We start from the raw sequence: 18,957 nt of genomic DNA on the forward strand, positions 1-18,957 counted from the left end.
GTAATAAGAGAGGACTAATATTTGGTAATTTAAAGCCAAAGAAGCATGTTTTCAATCAGAGCACATAATTAGGAAGGCAAATATAAAACCATGCAAATAGTATGAATAAGTGGGTAAAGAGTTGATAAAAATCACTCAATTGAGCACAAGATAAACCATAAAATAGTGGTTTATCAGGAATCCTTAATGGAGGATGGACTAGGAGAGGAAGCAGAGTATATCCAATTGAATGGTCAACGTACAAAGTAAGAATCTTTCTCTTCTATAGTGCTATTTTTAATGTGTTTTATTTTGTATACTATTGATCGTATTATACTCAATTCTTGCTAAGCTATGATTGTGGAATATACGTGATGAAATGGCTCGAAACAATTGATCCACAAAAAATCAAAAGTGGAAAGAGATATAAATATAAAGCTTGGATACAAGTAAGTACTTTCTTTAGTGATTGATTCACCACATAAACCATTTTCGGTTCAGTGGCCTTTACAATTTTGATTCACCAAGTGAATGTTTTTCGGTTCGGTGGCCTCTTTTTAATTTGTTCAGGGTTTAGGGTTACTGTGATTGCATTTTTACAGTATAACTAAGGCTTTGAATGAAATTTGTTGTTATTTAATGTGATTTTGATTTACTTGATATTTAATATGTTTAAGGTTTAGGGTTATTGTGATTGCATTTTTATAGTATGGTTAGGGCTTGAATGATATTGTTCTTATTTCATTTGGGTTCATTTCTTATGTAATTAATTCATTTCAATTGAAATGTAGAATGAGATTGATGACTTCAGATACCAATATGGTCCAAATCTTCTATTGCATGAAATGAACAAAATCAGAGACCAAGTGATTTGGGAATCTGAAGTAATAAGACTCTCCAAGTCATCTGCTATCATCTCCAATCCTTATTGTAAATTCACATCTGGGGATTTAGATAGCAAATAGCATATACTAGTTGTAATTAACAATATTTTGTTTAACTTGTTAAAAAAGCAAACAATGCTTTTTTCAAATGTATATATGTCAATGTTAATGTATATATCTATTCTTAATAACAATGTCTGTATCAAATGTTAATATTTATATTTGATTCAAAATGGATTACTCATCTGAGATGTTAATTTATATATCTATTGGAACTGTTTGGCTGTTGTTTTATTCCAGGTTCTCGATGAGTGCAATCAGTGTATTTACCAATACATTACGAATGCCAAAAGAACACAGCGAACCGAAATTAATACACTGGGTAAACCGAAAGTTGTAAACACACTGTACGAAAATTCGAAGACCTAAAACGTGAACCCTAAACCCTGAACCTTGAACCTTGAACCATAAACCCTAACCACTGAACCCTGAACCCATAAATCCTGAACCTCTAAACCCTAAACCCTAAACTCTAAACCCTGAACTCTAAATCCTAAACCCTAAACTCTAAACCCTAAACCCTAAACACTAAACCCTAAACCATAAACCATGAACTCCTAAAACCCTAAAACCCTAACCCCTAAAACCTTAAACCATGAACCCTGAACCCTAAACCCTAAACCCCTAAACCCTAAACTCCTAACCCTAAACCCTAAACCCTGAATCCTGAACCCTAAACCCTTGAACCCTAAACACAGTGAACCGAAATTAATACACTAGATGAATAAAAAAACTTCATATATCAATATAGAATTTCACAAAAAAAGTGACTATTCATTAAAGACTAACAACATCCAGAAAATTAACCCTGCTATAACCATGGTGAACCAAAATTTGCTCATGGGTGAACAAAATTGTACATTAATAAAACTAAAACTTATACAATCCTCTCTTGGATAATTCATATCTGGTGCATTGTAAATAGTGGAGCTTGACTGAATCGATGATCCGGAGTCTAAAAGGTTCAACTACAAAAGACATAATTAATTGTATATTAGCAAAATGAACAATTGAATTTTTAACTAATCAAAAAGCAAGTCAATTTTACCTCGCTTGGAACTGTCTTTTTCTTTTTCTTCATGGCATTTGAGATCCTTTTTTCCAAGTTTGATCCAAGTCTGTTCTTGGGCCGACCTCTTATTTTGACACGTGGTGGGCTTTGAAGGTCATTCACATTGCTTAATGTCGCTTCTTCGTGGGTTAACAAACTGTTTCCTTTGCTTCTCTCTTGATATTCTTCCATCTCTGCCATGACCTTGTCAAATGCTCGGTGCGAAATTCCGGTCAACTCTTCAGACTCGAATACAAATTCACATATATTATGCGAGTGAAACACCAATTCGTCAAATCTCTTACTTCTTGACTCCAGTAGAGGTTCATCTTGGCTGCTCTTGATGTGTGTATGCCTCCTCTTTATGTTCTTGCTCCAGCATTCCAATATGTATTTCGGTGCCACATTATCCACTCGCTCAAAGCTTAGGACGCTTAGGGAATGGCGGCACAATATGCCCCTAGACTCAAACAGCAAGCAATGGCACTTTACATCTCGTGATACTACATCGTAGGTGACGACAAACTTGTTGAATGTGGAGTTGGAAACCTGCTCTATGACTTCATATGTTATGAAACCTAAGGTGGAATGCATTGATCTTTTGATACAGTTCACTTTACCTCTGAATTGAGCTTGAACTTCCTTGAACTTCTCATGGGTATATACATGTTGAAACTGTGCCTCTATTGCTGATTTTGTTACGCATGGTATCACGGTGTGAAAATCTGTAACATCGAATTCTCTCTCTGCTTGCTAGGCAATTGTCGTATGGCTTCACGAATTGTCTCAAGGAGCTATTCCGTGTGATGAACTTGTTGAAAAATGAATGCATGCTCTCACTCCTTTGTGTGCTTCTCATCCCGGCCCAAAAGTGGTGATCCAAGTAAACTAGAATCCCTATATGCTGATCCTCGTACAACTCTGTAAACCAAACCCAACCCATAAGGTGTGGTGAACCGAAAATAGTGCATGCTTTGGGAAAAAAGATATATAAGCATGAAAATAATTTGAATTGAAATCTCAATTACCTGAAAGCCACTTGTTGCCTCCGAGGCCGTACTTTATGAGGAAATCGATCCAGTTTCTGTCAAATGCTTCTTTTGTGTACGAGTTCCAAACAACATGGCTCATCTCTTGTTCAATTTCATTGTGTCCCTTGTAGCCATTTAATTTGCTTGGGATCTTCTTCATAATGTGCCAGATGCACCAGCGGTAAATTGTTGTTGGCATACACAGCTCAATTGCCCTTTGAATCGATGCGCATTGATCGATAAGAATACCTTTTGGTGCCTTTCCTCCCATGCAACGTAGCCAACACTCAAATAACCATTTGAATGATTGGATGTCCTCATTTTTCATCAGTGCACATCCAAGAAGTGTCGACTGACCGTGGTGATTCAAGCCCATAAAAGAACCTAAACCAAATTGTATCTGCATAAAAAAACAAGCAGACCATGGTGAACCAAAATATATACATGAACTGAACATAAAAAACATATATGAATGAACCGAATACCTGTTTGTGTTATAGGTGGTGTCAAATGAAATCACGTCTCCTAAATAATCAAATGCAGCCCTGCTTCTTGCATCAGCCCAGAATGCATGTTTAATGCAGTGATCACCTTCAAGGTTGAGCTCAAAGAAGAAATTTTGGTTCTTCTCTTTCATTCTTACTAGGTACATCCCAAATTTTTTGGCATCGTCTTCTTCGGAAATATTCCGTACTTTCCTTATGATGTAATTCCTCACATCCTTTTCAATAAAATCTAGTTCACGGTGGATGCCAGCTGCTGTCACAAATGATTGGTAAGTTTTGCTCGGTCTGATTCTGGCTTCCTCATGGGTTTCGATGGTGTGACGCACAAACATGCTAAGCTCCCTGTGTTATTTGATTATCTTAGCCTGGTCTGGACAACAAGGATGTGAGTGATTCAAACAACTTTGGAAATTGTCCAAAGACTAACATCATTCATTATGTGTACGTAAATTCTGGCCGGACAATTTAACCCAGTTGAAGGGTTTGTCTTCAAAGTTGGAGATATCTTGGATTTCCACCTCCCCTCTCTGGTGCATACAATTAGTTGATTCTTAATCTTGTCTCCGTCCTGAGTCGTGTTCCTTATTTTTGTAGAAAAGCCGGCAAGTTTGGAATAATGGTTGTAGAACTTTCCAGCTTCTTCTAGTGTCTTGAAAATCATTCCCACCTTTGGGACAAATTTTTCATCCACAACACAGTTGGTTTGCACGATGAACTGAAATCTTAAATACGGTGAACCGAAATGTTAATTACGATGAAAGAATTATATAGTGCTTAGAGAATAAAACAGAATATATTCGTCTAATTTTTTTTACTCCTTTCTGCATACCGAACCGAACACATGCACATGGTGAATCAACTCTTTAGTACTTATCGAACCGAAAAGTTACTCACAATTACTCACAGTTACTCACACACAGTTATTCACAGTTATATATTATCAATTCAATTCAATTCAATTCAGATATAGATCACCTCAGACATTCAATTCACTTCAAATAAAATTACAATTTCATTCCATTAAATTAGATTCAAAATTCAATAAGTCAAACCTCATCAAATTGATACGTTTTGAAAGAATTATCCAAATCGCACTCATTCAACTGATTTGAAGTTGATTCATTCATTGTTTCAATTCAGAAGTGCAGATCGAAGAAGAAAACAAAGAAGAAGATGAACGACGAAGCTAATTACGTTGAAATCAATCCAGATCCATAATGCAGAGAATAAAAACGTGAATAAAAGAGAACAACGAATTTAATTATGAAGAAGAAGAAGAAGAAGAAGAAGAAGAAGAAGAAGAAGAAGAAGAAGAAGAAGAAGAAGGTACTTGGATTACGTTATATAAAAAGGTTTACATTGAGAAAGGTTTACGTTGAGAAAGGTTGATCACGCAAAAGAAGGATTACGTTATATACGTTATATGAGGCGCGTGTAAAACAAACGAGTGTGTGTATGGGGGAAAATGTGTGGAGTGGAAAGTACTTGGATACCATCCATGTAATTTTTACATGGATGTAGAGCTTTTTTGAAAAAATTTAGTTGAGTTGACTGACTTGATCTCATTTAATTATTTAAATAAAAATATAAAATATTAAAATTTTAAAATTAAATTTAAATTATATATAAGGTTTTAAAAATTTATCAGTAATTTTAAAAATTAGACCGATCATCAAACTTTCTAGTCACTAATTTATTGGTTTAACTAATTCAATTGTGATTTAATCGAAAAAAATTTTTATAATAAAATAATAAATAAATACTCTAAAACATAACTATAGTATAATACAAATCTTAAAATATCTTTCAAATTTAAAGCACTATATAAAATATCATCAACCAAAGTCTTATGATCTTATCAATGTACAAACTCAAAAGTAAAATAACAAAAAAAAATATCCAAATATAAAATATCAACATAAAAATTTGTCATCAACGATCAAAATTCACAAAAATTTGCTGCAGATTTGCTACGTTGGGCTCATCTTCACTTTCATTTCTACCCTCTTGAACAGAAGAATTTAAAGATGCAATATAAAAATCACTATTATCACTACCACTTTGATATAAATCAGCATCAATATCACCAAATAAAATATACTTAAACAACAATAAAGTCTCATTTTCTAAAATAACTAATATAAAAATAAACATAAAATTAGTCAATCGGCAGATTCACATAGTATCACACTATCACATAACCTATTAATTAATTATCTAAAAAATTCAACAATTCACATAACTTATAATCTAATTAATTCACAGAGCTTATCCAACTGCTGCATATCTCAATCAACCATGGTATAAATCAATATATATATATATATATATATATCTATTAAAAAAACATCAATCAATAATAAAAAATCAACCCTAAATAGCAATAACATAGGACAACATCAATCAATTTAACAGTAACAATAAAAAAAATACAGCAACAATTAGAGAAAAAATAACAAAATTCGGTCATTAAACTTGCATCAGAAGACAAACAGCAATAATCACCCAATTCATTAAAAATTAATATAGAATAACTAAAAAAAACTCACCTCCACCGTTCCATTGGAATTGACACTTTTACCGCACGCACTACACAGAGAAGATGGAGACAAAAAAGTGAGCCACGGTGAATATGGACGACAAAGAGCGCAGAGCCATAGATTAGCAGAGGCACGATGATACAGAGGAGCCGGCGAGAAGAACGACAATGAGACACCAACCGTACAATATTGATGTTGAACTCTACCTCTGGCCTCCGCCATTTGAGAGTGAGTGAGTAGGTTAGGGAGGGGCTCCTTGAAGAATTAGGAATTTCTTTAAAAAACAAAAAAGATCAAAACGACGCCGTTTTAGGGGAGTTAAAGAAAAATTCGAACCAGTCCAAATTTTACAAATTCGTCAGTTCACTGATTTTCATCAAAACTAGCTAGATCAAATCTGTTTCTACCAGTTCTTTTTCTTCGCCGATCCTATGTTTAGGCCAGACCGGTTCCAAAGTCGATTCACCAATTTTTTAGTCCGACTGCCTAGGTCGGTCCGATTTTTACAACAATGGCAGGTAGTTTCTTTTATGCTAGGTCAGGTTTATAATATTGATATAGGTCTGGGTAGTTTTTTTAATTAGACCTTGAAAAAATAAAATGGCGGGCCCTTTAGGCAAGCTCGCCTATTCCATCGAAACCGACCAAAATCTATAGGCTAGGCTGTGCAGGTTAGACGGATTTTTTTTATTATAGTAGTCTAAAATTTCTAATCCCACCCGTCTTTTTTGGTGAGTTATCTAAGTCGACTTGATGGATTTTGGCCTATTTTCTATCTTTAATTGGATGGTTTAGGATCGTTGATAACATCGCTCATAAATTGTTTGCCTCACTAATACCATATAAGTGATATTGAGAAATGAAAAAAGAATAAAAATAGAAAAAGTAAAGAATTGGAACAAATTGCAGAATTGATTTCTTATTATTGACTTGATGAATGGGCAGAGAGTTTAGCTATTTATATCTAATAGCTAACTAACTGATTTAGTTAGAAAATATTTACTAATCAAGATTCCTAACGACTATAATGAACAGTCATATAGCTAATAGATCTTTTTTAATAGAATTGTAATCTAGAATTACTTTTCTTTTTTGATATTCAAACTTTTAATACTTTTAGTAGAAGTATCACTATTTAAAAATTATGTTTAAACTTTTTATTCTTGTCCTAATGAATCATTGTTAGTTGATTAAACAATACAGTTATTTTTTAATTATTTTTTATCAATATTCATAACTTTAATGATGGTTTAACCTTTGAATTTGACATTATATGGTGTTGGTTTTTTTTTTTCAGAAACTTTTAAACAATATTTTTAAATAATCAATCTACCATAGATATCAAATTACTTTCAATGATAAAGTTGTCTTCTACTTTTTTTATTTTTTTAAAAATTAATATCTTTTCAAAAATGTCTGTTGTAAAATTTAATTATTGGTCAAGAGTACGATAGAAAAGCAAAAAAATCTCTACCATTATAATAGTAATTTTTTGAAGTTTCATGGAAAATATAAGATTTTTTTCAAAAATTTTAGCTTCCTGAAAGAGTTTATTGCAAAATTAAAATTTTGAGCAAAATTTTTTTGTATTAATTTAAGAAACTTTGTGTCATTGGAACTAATATTCGTAAAAGTTATTAGTTTTTGGCTTATTAGTTTAGATAATTTTAAATTTTTTTCTTTCATTATCTTTTAAGTTTACTTGATGATTTTATCGGTTTTTCAGCCAATGATTTAAAGTGTGGCCAGCTAATAACTTAGTAAAAAATAATATAGATAAATTCTTTTAAGTGGTTTCCTAAAAATAAGAGTAAATAGTCATTTTCTAATCATAAAAGATTGAGGCATTCACAAAACTAACTGCAAATAATTTAAATAAGAATAGTAACTGATGTCATGAAAACTGTCTTTCAACAATTTTCTATCGGTAAGTGCACCGAATTGTCGTCAAGTAAAAAGTCACTGTAGAGTGAAGTCGAATCCCACAGGGATTGGTTGGTTGATCAATGTTAATTGGAGAATTGTTCTAGTTGAACTAAATCCGATTTGAAATTGGGATCGCAGAATGTAAATTGGCGGGAAGCTTAAATTGCAAGAAATTAAATGAACAGAAATTAAATTACAGAATGTAAGAGCAAAAACTTAAATTGCAAGAAATTAAATGGAAATGGGAAAATTGAGCATCTAATTAAAGACAGAATGTAAAAGAATGGGTAGATCAGAGATGGGAAAGCTTATTGGGGTCAGGAGATGTTATAATTCTCCGGATCAAATTCATTTTCATCTCTTCCTCAATCAATGCATTCATTAATCTCCTTGGCAATCTTAGGTGATTGGATCCCAATTCCTTGGCAATCCAACCTCTCTAAGCATGAACAATTGTCCAATTCCTTGATTTAAGTGCTCATGGGAAGAGATGAGGTATGGTCACTGATTATACCACACATATTCATAGATCAAAGTGTTGGTAGGATTACATGTCACGATATCCATCCAAACCCCAATCTAATCCAATGTGAGAAAGCATTTCTAGCATGATCTCCTCATTCCTCTTCCAAGATTCAAAGGAGATCCAATTATGGATAGCTTCTTTTCCAAGACAACTATCCACTGGGATGAAGAACGAAAGCTTTCTAGCAAGATCAAGAGAAAAGAAAGAAGAATTATGAAAACTAATATTGATCCATTGAATTACACAAAGCTCCCTAACCCAATGAAAGGGGTTAGTTGTTCATAGCTCTAAAAATGGAAAATGAAAATAAAAAGTACATTGCAGAATTAAAAAATTGCCGAGAAAGTAAACTTGGGCAGAGTTTCAGTACTCAGTATGTCAGCCCCCAGTAAAAGAAAAGAAAGTACATAAGACTAAAAGGGAAAAGTGCAGAAAGAAATAAAGAAAGTACGAAAGAAACTAAAAGAAAAGTGTAGGAAATGAAATCAGAGAATTGAATTCCCAGAGCCCCATCAGGGCCTCCCAGAGAGCTCCTTTCAATCTTCAAAGTTCCTCTATTTATACTCCTCTTCTCATCCCAAAATGGGTCTTCAAGTACTTGGATGTGGGCCTTGGCCTTGGTTGAAGCAAGCTTGGAGTGGCTGTTAGTAACGTTGACAAGGACGTTGGCTAGCTAATGTTCATACTTGCATGGGTGCCAATTCGTATTGAAGTTGGCCTTAACGTTGGTGAGCAACGTTTGTGCAAAAACGTTGAGTCAAACGTTGCTTTTGAAAAGAGTGTGCGTTGCCGCCAAGATTTGACTCAACGTTGGTGCACCAACGTTTTTCTATCCACGCGTGCGCGTCGCCCACGCGTACGCGTCAAAACAGCATTTTGCGCGTGTGCGTCGCTCACGCATTTGCGAGTCTGGCCAAAATCTGCATCCACGCGTACGCGTCGCCCACGCGTACGCGTCGATGCAAGTTTTCCAACTCCAATTTTGGGCTTCTCGTCAAGAACGTTGGTCCCAACGTTGGATTGCCAACGTTGCCTCCAACGTTCGCTTGGTCACGCGTACGCGTGACCCACGCGTGCACGTAGCTCATGCATATACGTGAATTACACTTCCACGCGTACGCGTCGCCCAAAATTTCCAACTTAAATTTTAGAGATTTTATCACAGACGTTGGTGTGAAGACTATTGTCGATCTAGAATTTCTCAAAATAGAATATGTTCTCAAATCCAAAACATATAAACCAAGAGTAATTAAACCTCGGGTCGTTCTCCCTAGGATGCAATTAGAAGTGTCACTCTTTCGGTTGTGGAAGCAAAAAGGGTTTTGTAATCAAAGAACGAAAGATTAAAATAACTTAAGAAATAAAAGAACTAAGGAATGATCAAAATTGGCATCAATGCAAGTAAAGAGAAAATTAGGTCAAAACTAGTGAAAATGCTATAAATGCATAAAAGAGCCTTGACTTGGGAATAAGAGGATCTAAGGAATCCTATCATCGGCATAACCACAACTATGATAATTATGATGAGTCAATCTCACCTAGTTAACCCCTAACATCGAGGAGTAAGTCAAGCAAGCATAATTGACCTTAATCCATAAGTCCTAGCTAACTTACCAAACTAGTTGATAAAAAGCTAGCGTCAATGAAAAAAGGGTCAACTAACTACCCAAGAATTACCACTAAATATCGGACATTATGACTCTAGTATCCTAGGAACTCAATTCCCAAGCCAAGGTATAAAAATCTACTCAAAACTCATAATTGGCATTCTCACAAACACCTTGTGTGCATAAAAGTAAAACATGAAAAATTGCAAGGAAAAATAGAAAACTATAACCAACTATCAACAATATTAACAAGAGACAAGCAATCAAGTATAAAGAAAGCATAAGATATGAAATTCATTAATCAAAACTTCAAAAAACTCAAAATTGCAAATATGAACAAAGTAACTTGAACCATAGGAAAATAAAAGTAAAGACAATGTAATTAAAGAAGAAATTGAGAGTGCTTACAATTAAAGAAGCAAAATCCATAATCAAAGCTTGCTATAAAATGCTACATGAACCCTAATTAAAACCCTAAGAGAGCTCTCCCTAATCTACACTACTCCTACTCCTACTACTATTGAAAATGTAAAAAAATAAAGTTCTAAGTCCTAATTCTCCTAATGCCTTCATATGTGTTGATATCCCCTTCATATAGCACTTCAATTCAGCATTGGAGCTTCTAAAATTGGGCTAAAAGCCCTCAGAAATCGCGCAGCACGTGTTTCATTAATGAAACCACGTGCAAGGTCCTGTGCGTACGCACAGATGTGTGCGTACGCACACATGCTAAATCCTTTTTGTGCGTACGCACGCTTACTTGTGCGCACGCACACTTGTCTGTGTGTGCTTTTCCTTGTTTTCTTCATGTGTTCTCCCTTGTACATGCTTTCTTCCACTTTTGCCTAGCCAATCTTGTCAAAATAACCTGAAATCATTCACAAAACATATCACGGCATCGAATGGCATGAAAAGTGGAGTTAAAATCACTAATTTAGGCACAAAAACGCATGTTTTCACATTTAAGATCAATTTAGGGACAAAACACAAAGTATGCTATTTTGGTGCTTAAGTGTGAGTTTATGTGATGAAATCCATTCAAATTAAACTAAAATATATAAAAAAATATGGACTCATCAATTTTCCCACGCTTAAACAATAGCATGTCCTCATGCTAAACCAAACAAGGAGAATAATCAAAGGGGTAATCAACTTATTGAATGCAACTATCTATATGCATGCAAGTATGTATATACTATATATCTATCTATAATATAATATCCTATGAAATTGGTGAAAACAAACAACCAAATTTCCAAGTAAGAGTATAGACAAATAGGGCCAAGCAAAGAAATAATTCAATGCAAGCAAAATCCAAAGAATTGATTCAAGTTTCAAAATGAAGCAACTTGCAAGAATGCATGATAAGAGAGGTGTGGAAACATAGAATTGAGTAATTGAACCCTCACTAGGTGTGTCTACACTCTGATCACTCGGTGTCTAGGGTCAAATCACTTAAGTCTCCTCTAATCATACTTTCAAGGGATTGCTTTTCATCTAACAATCAACAACATGTGATGAATGAATGCAATTATCATGAGGACTTGTTAGTATTGTAATGGGGCTAGGGTTAAGGTGGGATAGATATGGCTAAGTGGACTAAAGAATTGGATCTTTGATTAGCTCAAGTATCTCACTCAACCTATATCAACCAAATCACAAAAATACATTATAATCACCCATTACTTCTTTTCATACACATTCATGCCTTAGTTTCTATTCAAAACACATATGCATTTCTTATTCATTTTTTTTCTTTTCTTTGGGAAAACCTTTGTCCTCTCTTATTATTTTTTCATTCCATTTTTTTTCTTTTCTATTTATTTTTTTCTTTTTCTATGACAAATGCATATGGTAAAAGCAAATTGACACATGAATGTGCACCCATTTTTTTCAAATTTTCAATAAGTACCCAAAACAAATTTTTGAATCACTACCAATGTTTCCCAACATTCCCCCACACTTAATTGAAACACACACCTCAACCTAAGCTAATCAAGGATGCAATTCAAGGTAGATCATGGGTTTTCGCTTAAGGTTGTGATGTGGTGATATTACAAACAATGGGGTGAATAAGGCTCAAATGGGGGTTAACAAAGGTAGATGCACAAGGTAGGCCATATGGGTTAAGTAAACTTTAATCAAAGATGGCCTCAATCATGCTCAATGCATTCAAACATCAATCATCAGAAATAAAGAATCAAGCAAAATCAAGATCACAATCATAGAAGAGATATAGCACACAATGAACAAAATTAGTGGTTAGAATATGTAACCACTCATTATAAGCCCAAAAACTCACAAGGCATTTTGTTCTTTCCTCTTCTATGTTCCATAAAAATCATTCAAGCAAGTTTAAAAATAATTTTCCAAATCAATTCAATAGAATGCCTTAAAAACAAAATTCTTGGAACTCTTTGTTGTTTTTCACCAAAATTATTTCCTATATGTATGTATGTATGATGTGATGGATGCAAATTTCAAAATTTCCTAGTTCTTTTTCCTAATTTTCAATATTGAAAAAAATTAACATGAACAATTAGGACAAAATTAAACTAGGTACTATACTATTCACATCATCCAATTACAACTTCTTTCTATAAAATATATACCAAGAAAAAGATGCAAAAATGCAACATGCAATAGCTAGATATAAACTATGATATATATACTAAAAAAAATGCAATGCAACAGTCAAACACTCCAAATATCTAAAAGAAACATAATAAAAAAAACAAAAATAAAGTGCAAAGTGTTTGGAAAAGAAAGTTTACACCCCAAAATGACGAAGCCTCCCCCACACTTAAGCGATTGCACGGTCCTCCATGCACGAACATGATTCGGGGGGAATGTCTCTCAAGAGATCCACCTTCATTTGGCGGATGCGGGGGCTTGGATTGTGTAGAAATTGCCAAGTCCAATGTATGCTCGGCATCTCCATCCACGGTGTCCTCCTCCTCTCCCGGCTCATCTCCTTTATGTCTCATCCTTAAAAAGAATGAATAAAGTATAATTAGAACTCATAGGGCAAGTAGCACCAAAAGGTAAAGGAGAGAGCAAATAAGCATCTAATTGAGGAAGTTGCATAGTGGTGTGGTATGATAAAAAAATTGAGCCGTGTGTGTATTCCAATTATACGCGCGGTTAGAATGCACACAACGGATGGTTAAAATGGCATCCACACAATAAAAAAGTAAGCATGAGTTCCTCAACTAAATGGCCTAAGATGCAAGCAATGAATGAGCATCAATTAAGCATATGCAAACTTAGGCAACTACAAGAGTGAATTGAATGTAGGAATTATTGGATATTGAGGTTGTGCAAGTGAAAGCGCAAAATTAATAAAATAGCATAACAAGCAATAACCTATTCAATGATAAAAAGAAAATTACTTATTCATCCTTAGGAAAAATCAAATAATCACATGGTTAAGGTGTTTGTTACAAAAGGTGACAAACTTGATAGAATCAAGTTAAGTCAACTCAAACAAATGCAAAGTATTAACAAGAAACAAGGACCTTGTGATGTGATTATATTGACTCAAAAACCATGATGAACAAGCAATTCAATTCAATTCACTAAATTCAATATTCACTTGTTAAAAATTTCACCAAAAAGAAGTCAAATGTCACTCTTGCATATCCATTTGGTGCTACCAACTTAAAGCAATAAACAACAAGTACATTATTGAAAATGTAACCATTCAAAGGTGCACAATTCTGAATTAGAATGCCAAACAAGGATATAGTCTAACACATATGGTAGCTACAACACATGCATTAAACAAAAAAGTTCATTTAGACATTTAAACAAACACATGGAGTACAGTGTACATGTTCATCAATTTCAAGCCAAAATTCAAGCATGAACAACCCACAAATCAGAAATTGAACACTTGCAATGCAACAAATAAACAATTAAGCAAAACTCAAGCTAGATTATCAAAACTAAAAAAAGAAGATAAAAATTAAGCAAGTAAATAAACAAAACAAAGAAGAGTAAAACAAGAAAATTGAAAAGATGAAGAATAGAAAAGAAAGGGATAGGCAACAGTGTCACTTGTGTTAGCCACTGCAAGATCACGGCGACGGAACTTCCCCGGAGAAGAGAAGAAAGCGAGAAGAAAAAGAAAGAATAAAGGAGAAATAAAAGAAAGAAGAAGGAAAAGAAGAGGAAGAAAAAAGAAGAAACAGAAAAAGAGAGAAATGTGGTGGTGGTGGTAGTGGCTCCGGCGGCTGCGGTCAGACGGCGATGGTGGTGGTCACCTGAAGGGGCTGGGGTGGACGAACAGCAGCAGCAAGGAGAAGAGAGAGGAAGACTGCTGGCTGAACAGGGCATCCTTTCTCATTAACGCCCATAAAGTGTGCGTATGCACACTAGCAAAAATTTGGGGGCGTTCATACGCACAGGGCGTGCGAGCGCTGCTGGCAGAGAGGGTCTCAAGATGTGTACGTGTGCACAGGTATGTGCGCATGTACAGAACACTTTTTTTTTTGAAATAGGGCAAAATGACCATGTGTGCGTACACACAAGGGGGCGTGCGAACGCACAGAATGAAAATGTGGTGGGGTGCGCGTGCATAGAGGGTGCAAGCGCGCGCTGTGAACAGAGCGTGTTACAACGGGTGTGCGTACGTACACTGCTGTGCGCATGTACACATGGGGAAAAACAGGGGAAGTGTGCGTATGCACAAGGCTGTGCGCATGCACAGAACTCTGTTTCTGCAACATTTTTAACGCCTCTAAGGCACCAACCATGATATTAATCAAGGGATTTCAAGCCCAAAACACATCATTCATCAAAAACACATGATCAAACATAAAATGCAACTAATTTAAACCTAGAATACAATCAAAGTATGCTAATCAAAGAGACAAAATTCAATAAACAAAACTAAAAGAAAGAAGGGTTGAAAGGATATTACTATGGTGGGGTGTCTCCCACCTAGCACTTTAGTTTTAAGTCCTCAAGTTAGAATTTTGGTTGGAGCTCACATCAAGGAGGCTTGTGCTTCCATCCATCCTTGAGTTGCCAACCATGCTTGCTCTTCAAAAATCCTCCGGGATCCCATACGAAGTACATTAAGCTCTCAAGCAACCTCAAGGAGGAATTTGGGATCCAAAATTGTTGGTTGTAGAGTTGTATGCTCAGATCCCACACTTTGGTTTCTCTATCATCCTCTTGTTGACTTTCACTTGTACCCTTGGATGAACAACCTCTCCAAGCACCTTCGAAGCACCCACTTGAATCTTGTAATCCTCCCAAGTGGACCTTGCACCGTTTATACTTTGAATTCCTTTGGTAACCAATACCCATTCCTTTACCATTCAACACTCCAAGAAGCACCTTAAGTTGGTGATTCGTCTCCAAGAGAGCTTATTGGTATGGGCCTATGAATCTCATGGAAGAAATTTTTACCCACTCAAATTGCCCTTGGATTGGAGTCACCCTCTTGGACTCTTGCATGAAGGCCTTCACTTCTTGGATGATCACCTCTTTCTCACTACTCCTTTCTAGCTCTTCCCTTTCTCTCTCAAACTCCAAGGGGAAAGCTTCCTCAAGATCATTGAGGGGGTTGACCAAGGTGGACAAAAAATCATTGATGATGCAATCCACTTCTTGATCAAACTCCCACAATTCTCCATTTACCCCTTCTGGTTCACTAGTTCTACCTTCCTCCTCTTGTGATTCAAGCCTTAGCTCCTCCTCCTTTTCTTGAGACTCCATGTTCTCTTCCTCTCTACACTCCTTACTTGATCATCCACCTTCTTCAAGGGGGATGTCTTGAGTGGTTGAGCGTAGTGAGGCCAAGCAGTTCACCACTTTGGCTATGGTAGCAATGAACTCTCCTTGCTTCTTTTGGAACTCTTCTTGCTCTTGGAAGAATGCTTGAAGGTCTTGTTGTTCATGGGGCAAGGGTTGGCAAACTTCATCTTTGGGTGGAAAAGAAGGTTCAAAGGTAGGGAGAAAGGTTGTAGAGTTGGGAGGTGTGTTATGTGGGTGAGGGTATTGAGGTGGTTTATAAGGGTGTGGTGGTTCATATGGTTGGTGGCAAGGTGCATAGACATTTTGATTTCATGGAGGTGGAGGGTGTGGTACTTGAAGGTTTGGTGGTTGGAGGTCATGTAGGGGGTATCTTTCATATCTTTGGATTTGGTATTCACATAGGGGAGAATTTGTCTCGTTGTAGTATGAGAGAGGTGTTTGCCATGAGTGTTGCTCATACACAATTGGTTCCTCCCTGAATTGATTCTCCCACTCCATGAAGCAATCCCAACTTGAATTCATCATACCCTACAAAATACTCACAACCAAGCTCCAAGCAACAAGGGTGATAGCTCATAGAGAAAGTAGAAAATAAAAGCAAACGACATTAATAAACAAGAAAAACAAACACATAGATATTAACAAAAACAAACAAACAACCAAAAAGTAAGATATTTACACTATCAACATATTTACAACAACCAAAAGATAGCACTCAATTGTATTCTCCGGCAACGGTGCCAAAAACTTTGTGTGAAGACTATTGTCGATCTAGAATTTCTCAAAATAGAATATGTTCATTGCAAGTATAGCCTAGACCAACAAACAATTCTCTCAATCAAAGTTTAATTTTCAAATCCAAAACATATAAACCGAGAGTAATTAAACCTCGGGTCGTTCTCCCTAGAATGCAATTGGAAGTGTCACTCTTTCGGTTGTCGAAGCAAAAAGGGTTTTGTAATCAAAGAACGAAAGATTAAAAGAACTTAAGAAATAAAAGAACTAAGGAATGATCAAAATTGGCATCAATGCAAGTAAAGAGAAAATGAGGTCAAAACTAGTGAAAATGCTATAAATGCATAAAAGAGCCTTGACTTGGGAAAAAGAGGATCTAAGGAATCCTATAATCGTCATAACTACAACTATGATAATTATGACGAGTCAATCTCGCCTTGTTAACCCCTAACATCGAGGAGTAAGTCAAGCAAGCATAATTGACCTTAATCCATAAGTCCTAGCTAACTTACCAAACTAGTTGATAAAAAGCTAGCATCAATGGAAACAAGAGTCAACTAACTACCCAAGAATTACCACTAAATGTCGAACATTATGACTCTAGTATCCTAGGAACTCAATTCCCAAGCCAAGGTGTGAAAATCTACTCAAAACTCATAATTGACATTCTCACAAACACCTTGTGTGCATAAAAGTAAAATATAGAAAATTACAAGGAAAAATAGAAAACTATAACCAACTATCAACAATATCAACAAGAGACAAGCAATCAAGTATAAAGAAAGCATAAGATATGAAATTCATTAATCAAAACTTCAAGAAACTCAAAATTTCAAATATGAACAAAGTAACTTGAACAATAGGAAAATAAAAGTAAAGACAATGTAATTAAAGAAGAAATTGAGAGTACTTACAATTAAAGAAGCAAAATTCAAAATCAAAGCTTGCTATAAAATGCTCATGAACCCTAATTAAAACCCTAAGAGAACTCTCCCTAATCTACACTACTCCTACTCCTACTACTATTGAAAATGTAAAAAAATAAAGTTCTAAGTCCTAATTCTCCTAATGCCTTCATATGTGTTGATATCCCCTTCATATAGCACTTCAATTCAGCATTGGAGCTTCCAAAATTGGGCCAAAAGCCCTCAGAAATCATGCAGCACATGTTTCATTAATGAAACCATGTGCAGGGTCCTGTGCGTACGCACACTTTGCTGTTTCGTCACTTGTGCGTACGCACAGAAGGTTGTGCGTACGTACACATGCTAAATCCTTTTTGTGTGTACGCATGCTTACTTGTGCGCATGCACACTTGTCTGTGTGTGCTTTTCCTTGTTTTCTTCATGTGTTCTCCCTTGTACATGCCTTCTTCCACTTTTTCCTAGCCAATCTTGCCAAAATGAGCTCAAATCACTCACAAAACATATCACGGCATCGAATAGCATGAAAAGTGGAATTAAAATCACTAATTTAGGCACAAAAACGCATGTTTTCACATTTAAGATCAATTTAGGGACAAAACACAAAAGTATGCTATTTTGGTGCTTAAGTGTGAGTTTATGTGATGAAATCCATTCAAATCAAGCTAAAATATATCGAAAAAAATGGACTCATCAATCGGTTCACAAATAAAGAACAACAACAGTTGGGGCAAATTTAGGGGAAATAGACTAACTTATTTACGAAATGAGAACTTCTGATTACAACAAATCACTAAAGTCCATTAATAGATAGGGTTAAATTAGGCTAGGGTCACTAGGAAGCTTCGTTTGGACCACCTAGAAGCAGATAGTGCTTCACGGTAGAGGAGATTGAGTAATTGAACAGCACTGAAGCATAGATCGGGATCCGTTCGCGTTGAGGTTCACCATAAGAGAGGCAATGGACCACATAGGGTAACCAGCGATTTAGATACATTGTGTCGATCACGTTGAGTTATTTACGGTTCGATAATGTTGATGGAGGTTGGTGGAGGTATGCTCCCGAAATTGGTTTCAACTGGGGGATCGTGCCTTCGGCGTGGCTCCGAACTGACGACAGTTTGATGTTGCAATGTTTATGGTGTGCGATGTGGGTATGAATATACAAAAGTTAAATTTTTGATTTTGTTATGCATTTAATGTGGGCAATTGCTGTTTTTAAGTTGTGGAGATTAAAATTAAAATGGAAAAATAAAAATTTTACGGAAAATTGTCTCCTTTAATGAAAAGTGTTCAGCTTTGAAACCTTTATTTGATATGAATGTAGTGATGAAATATTGGAAGAGTAGATTTAGACCCATTTGTAATCCTTCTCTACACAAGATGATGTGTGTAGTTTTTCTGCCTCTGTTGACAATAGTTA

At 35.5% G+C, this 18,957-nt stretch overlaps 1 protein-coding gene across 1 annotated transcript; it reads right to left on the bottom strand.

Annotated features, from left to right (window-relative positions):
* Positions 1-1,824: 1,824 nt before the first annotated feature.
* LOC148576852 (protein FAR-RED IMPAIRED RESPONSE 1-like) lies at positions 1,825-3,276 on the bottom strand. The gene is made up of 3 exons (XM_088502800.1): positions 3,003-3,276; positions 1,972-2,663; positions 1,825-1,878 (listed from the first exon to the last, which is right to left on the bottom strand). The coding sequence occupies exons 1-3, from the start codon at positions 3,274-3,276 to the stop codon at positions 1,825-1,827; spliced, it is 1,020 nt and encodes a 339-aa protein (XP_088358926.1).
* Between the last annotated feature and the right edge of the window lie 15,681 nt (positions 3,277-18,957).

The sequence above is a fragment of the Arachis ipaensis genome, chromosome B1 (assembly GCF_059453495.1).
Source record: "Arachis ipaensis isolate K30076 ecotype BB chromosome B1, ASM5945349v1, whole genome shotgun sequence".
NCBI classification, from domain to species: domain Eukaryota; kingdom Viridiplantae; phylum Streptophyta; class Magnoliopsida; order Fabales; family Fabaceae; genus Arachis; species Arachis ipaensis.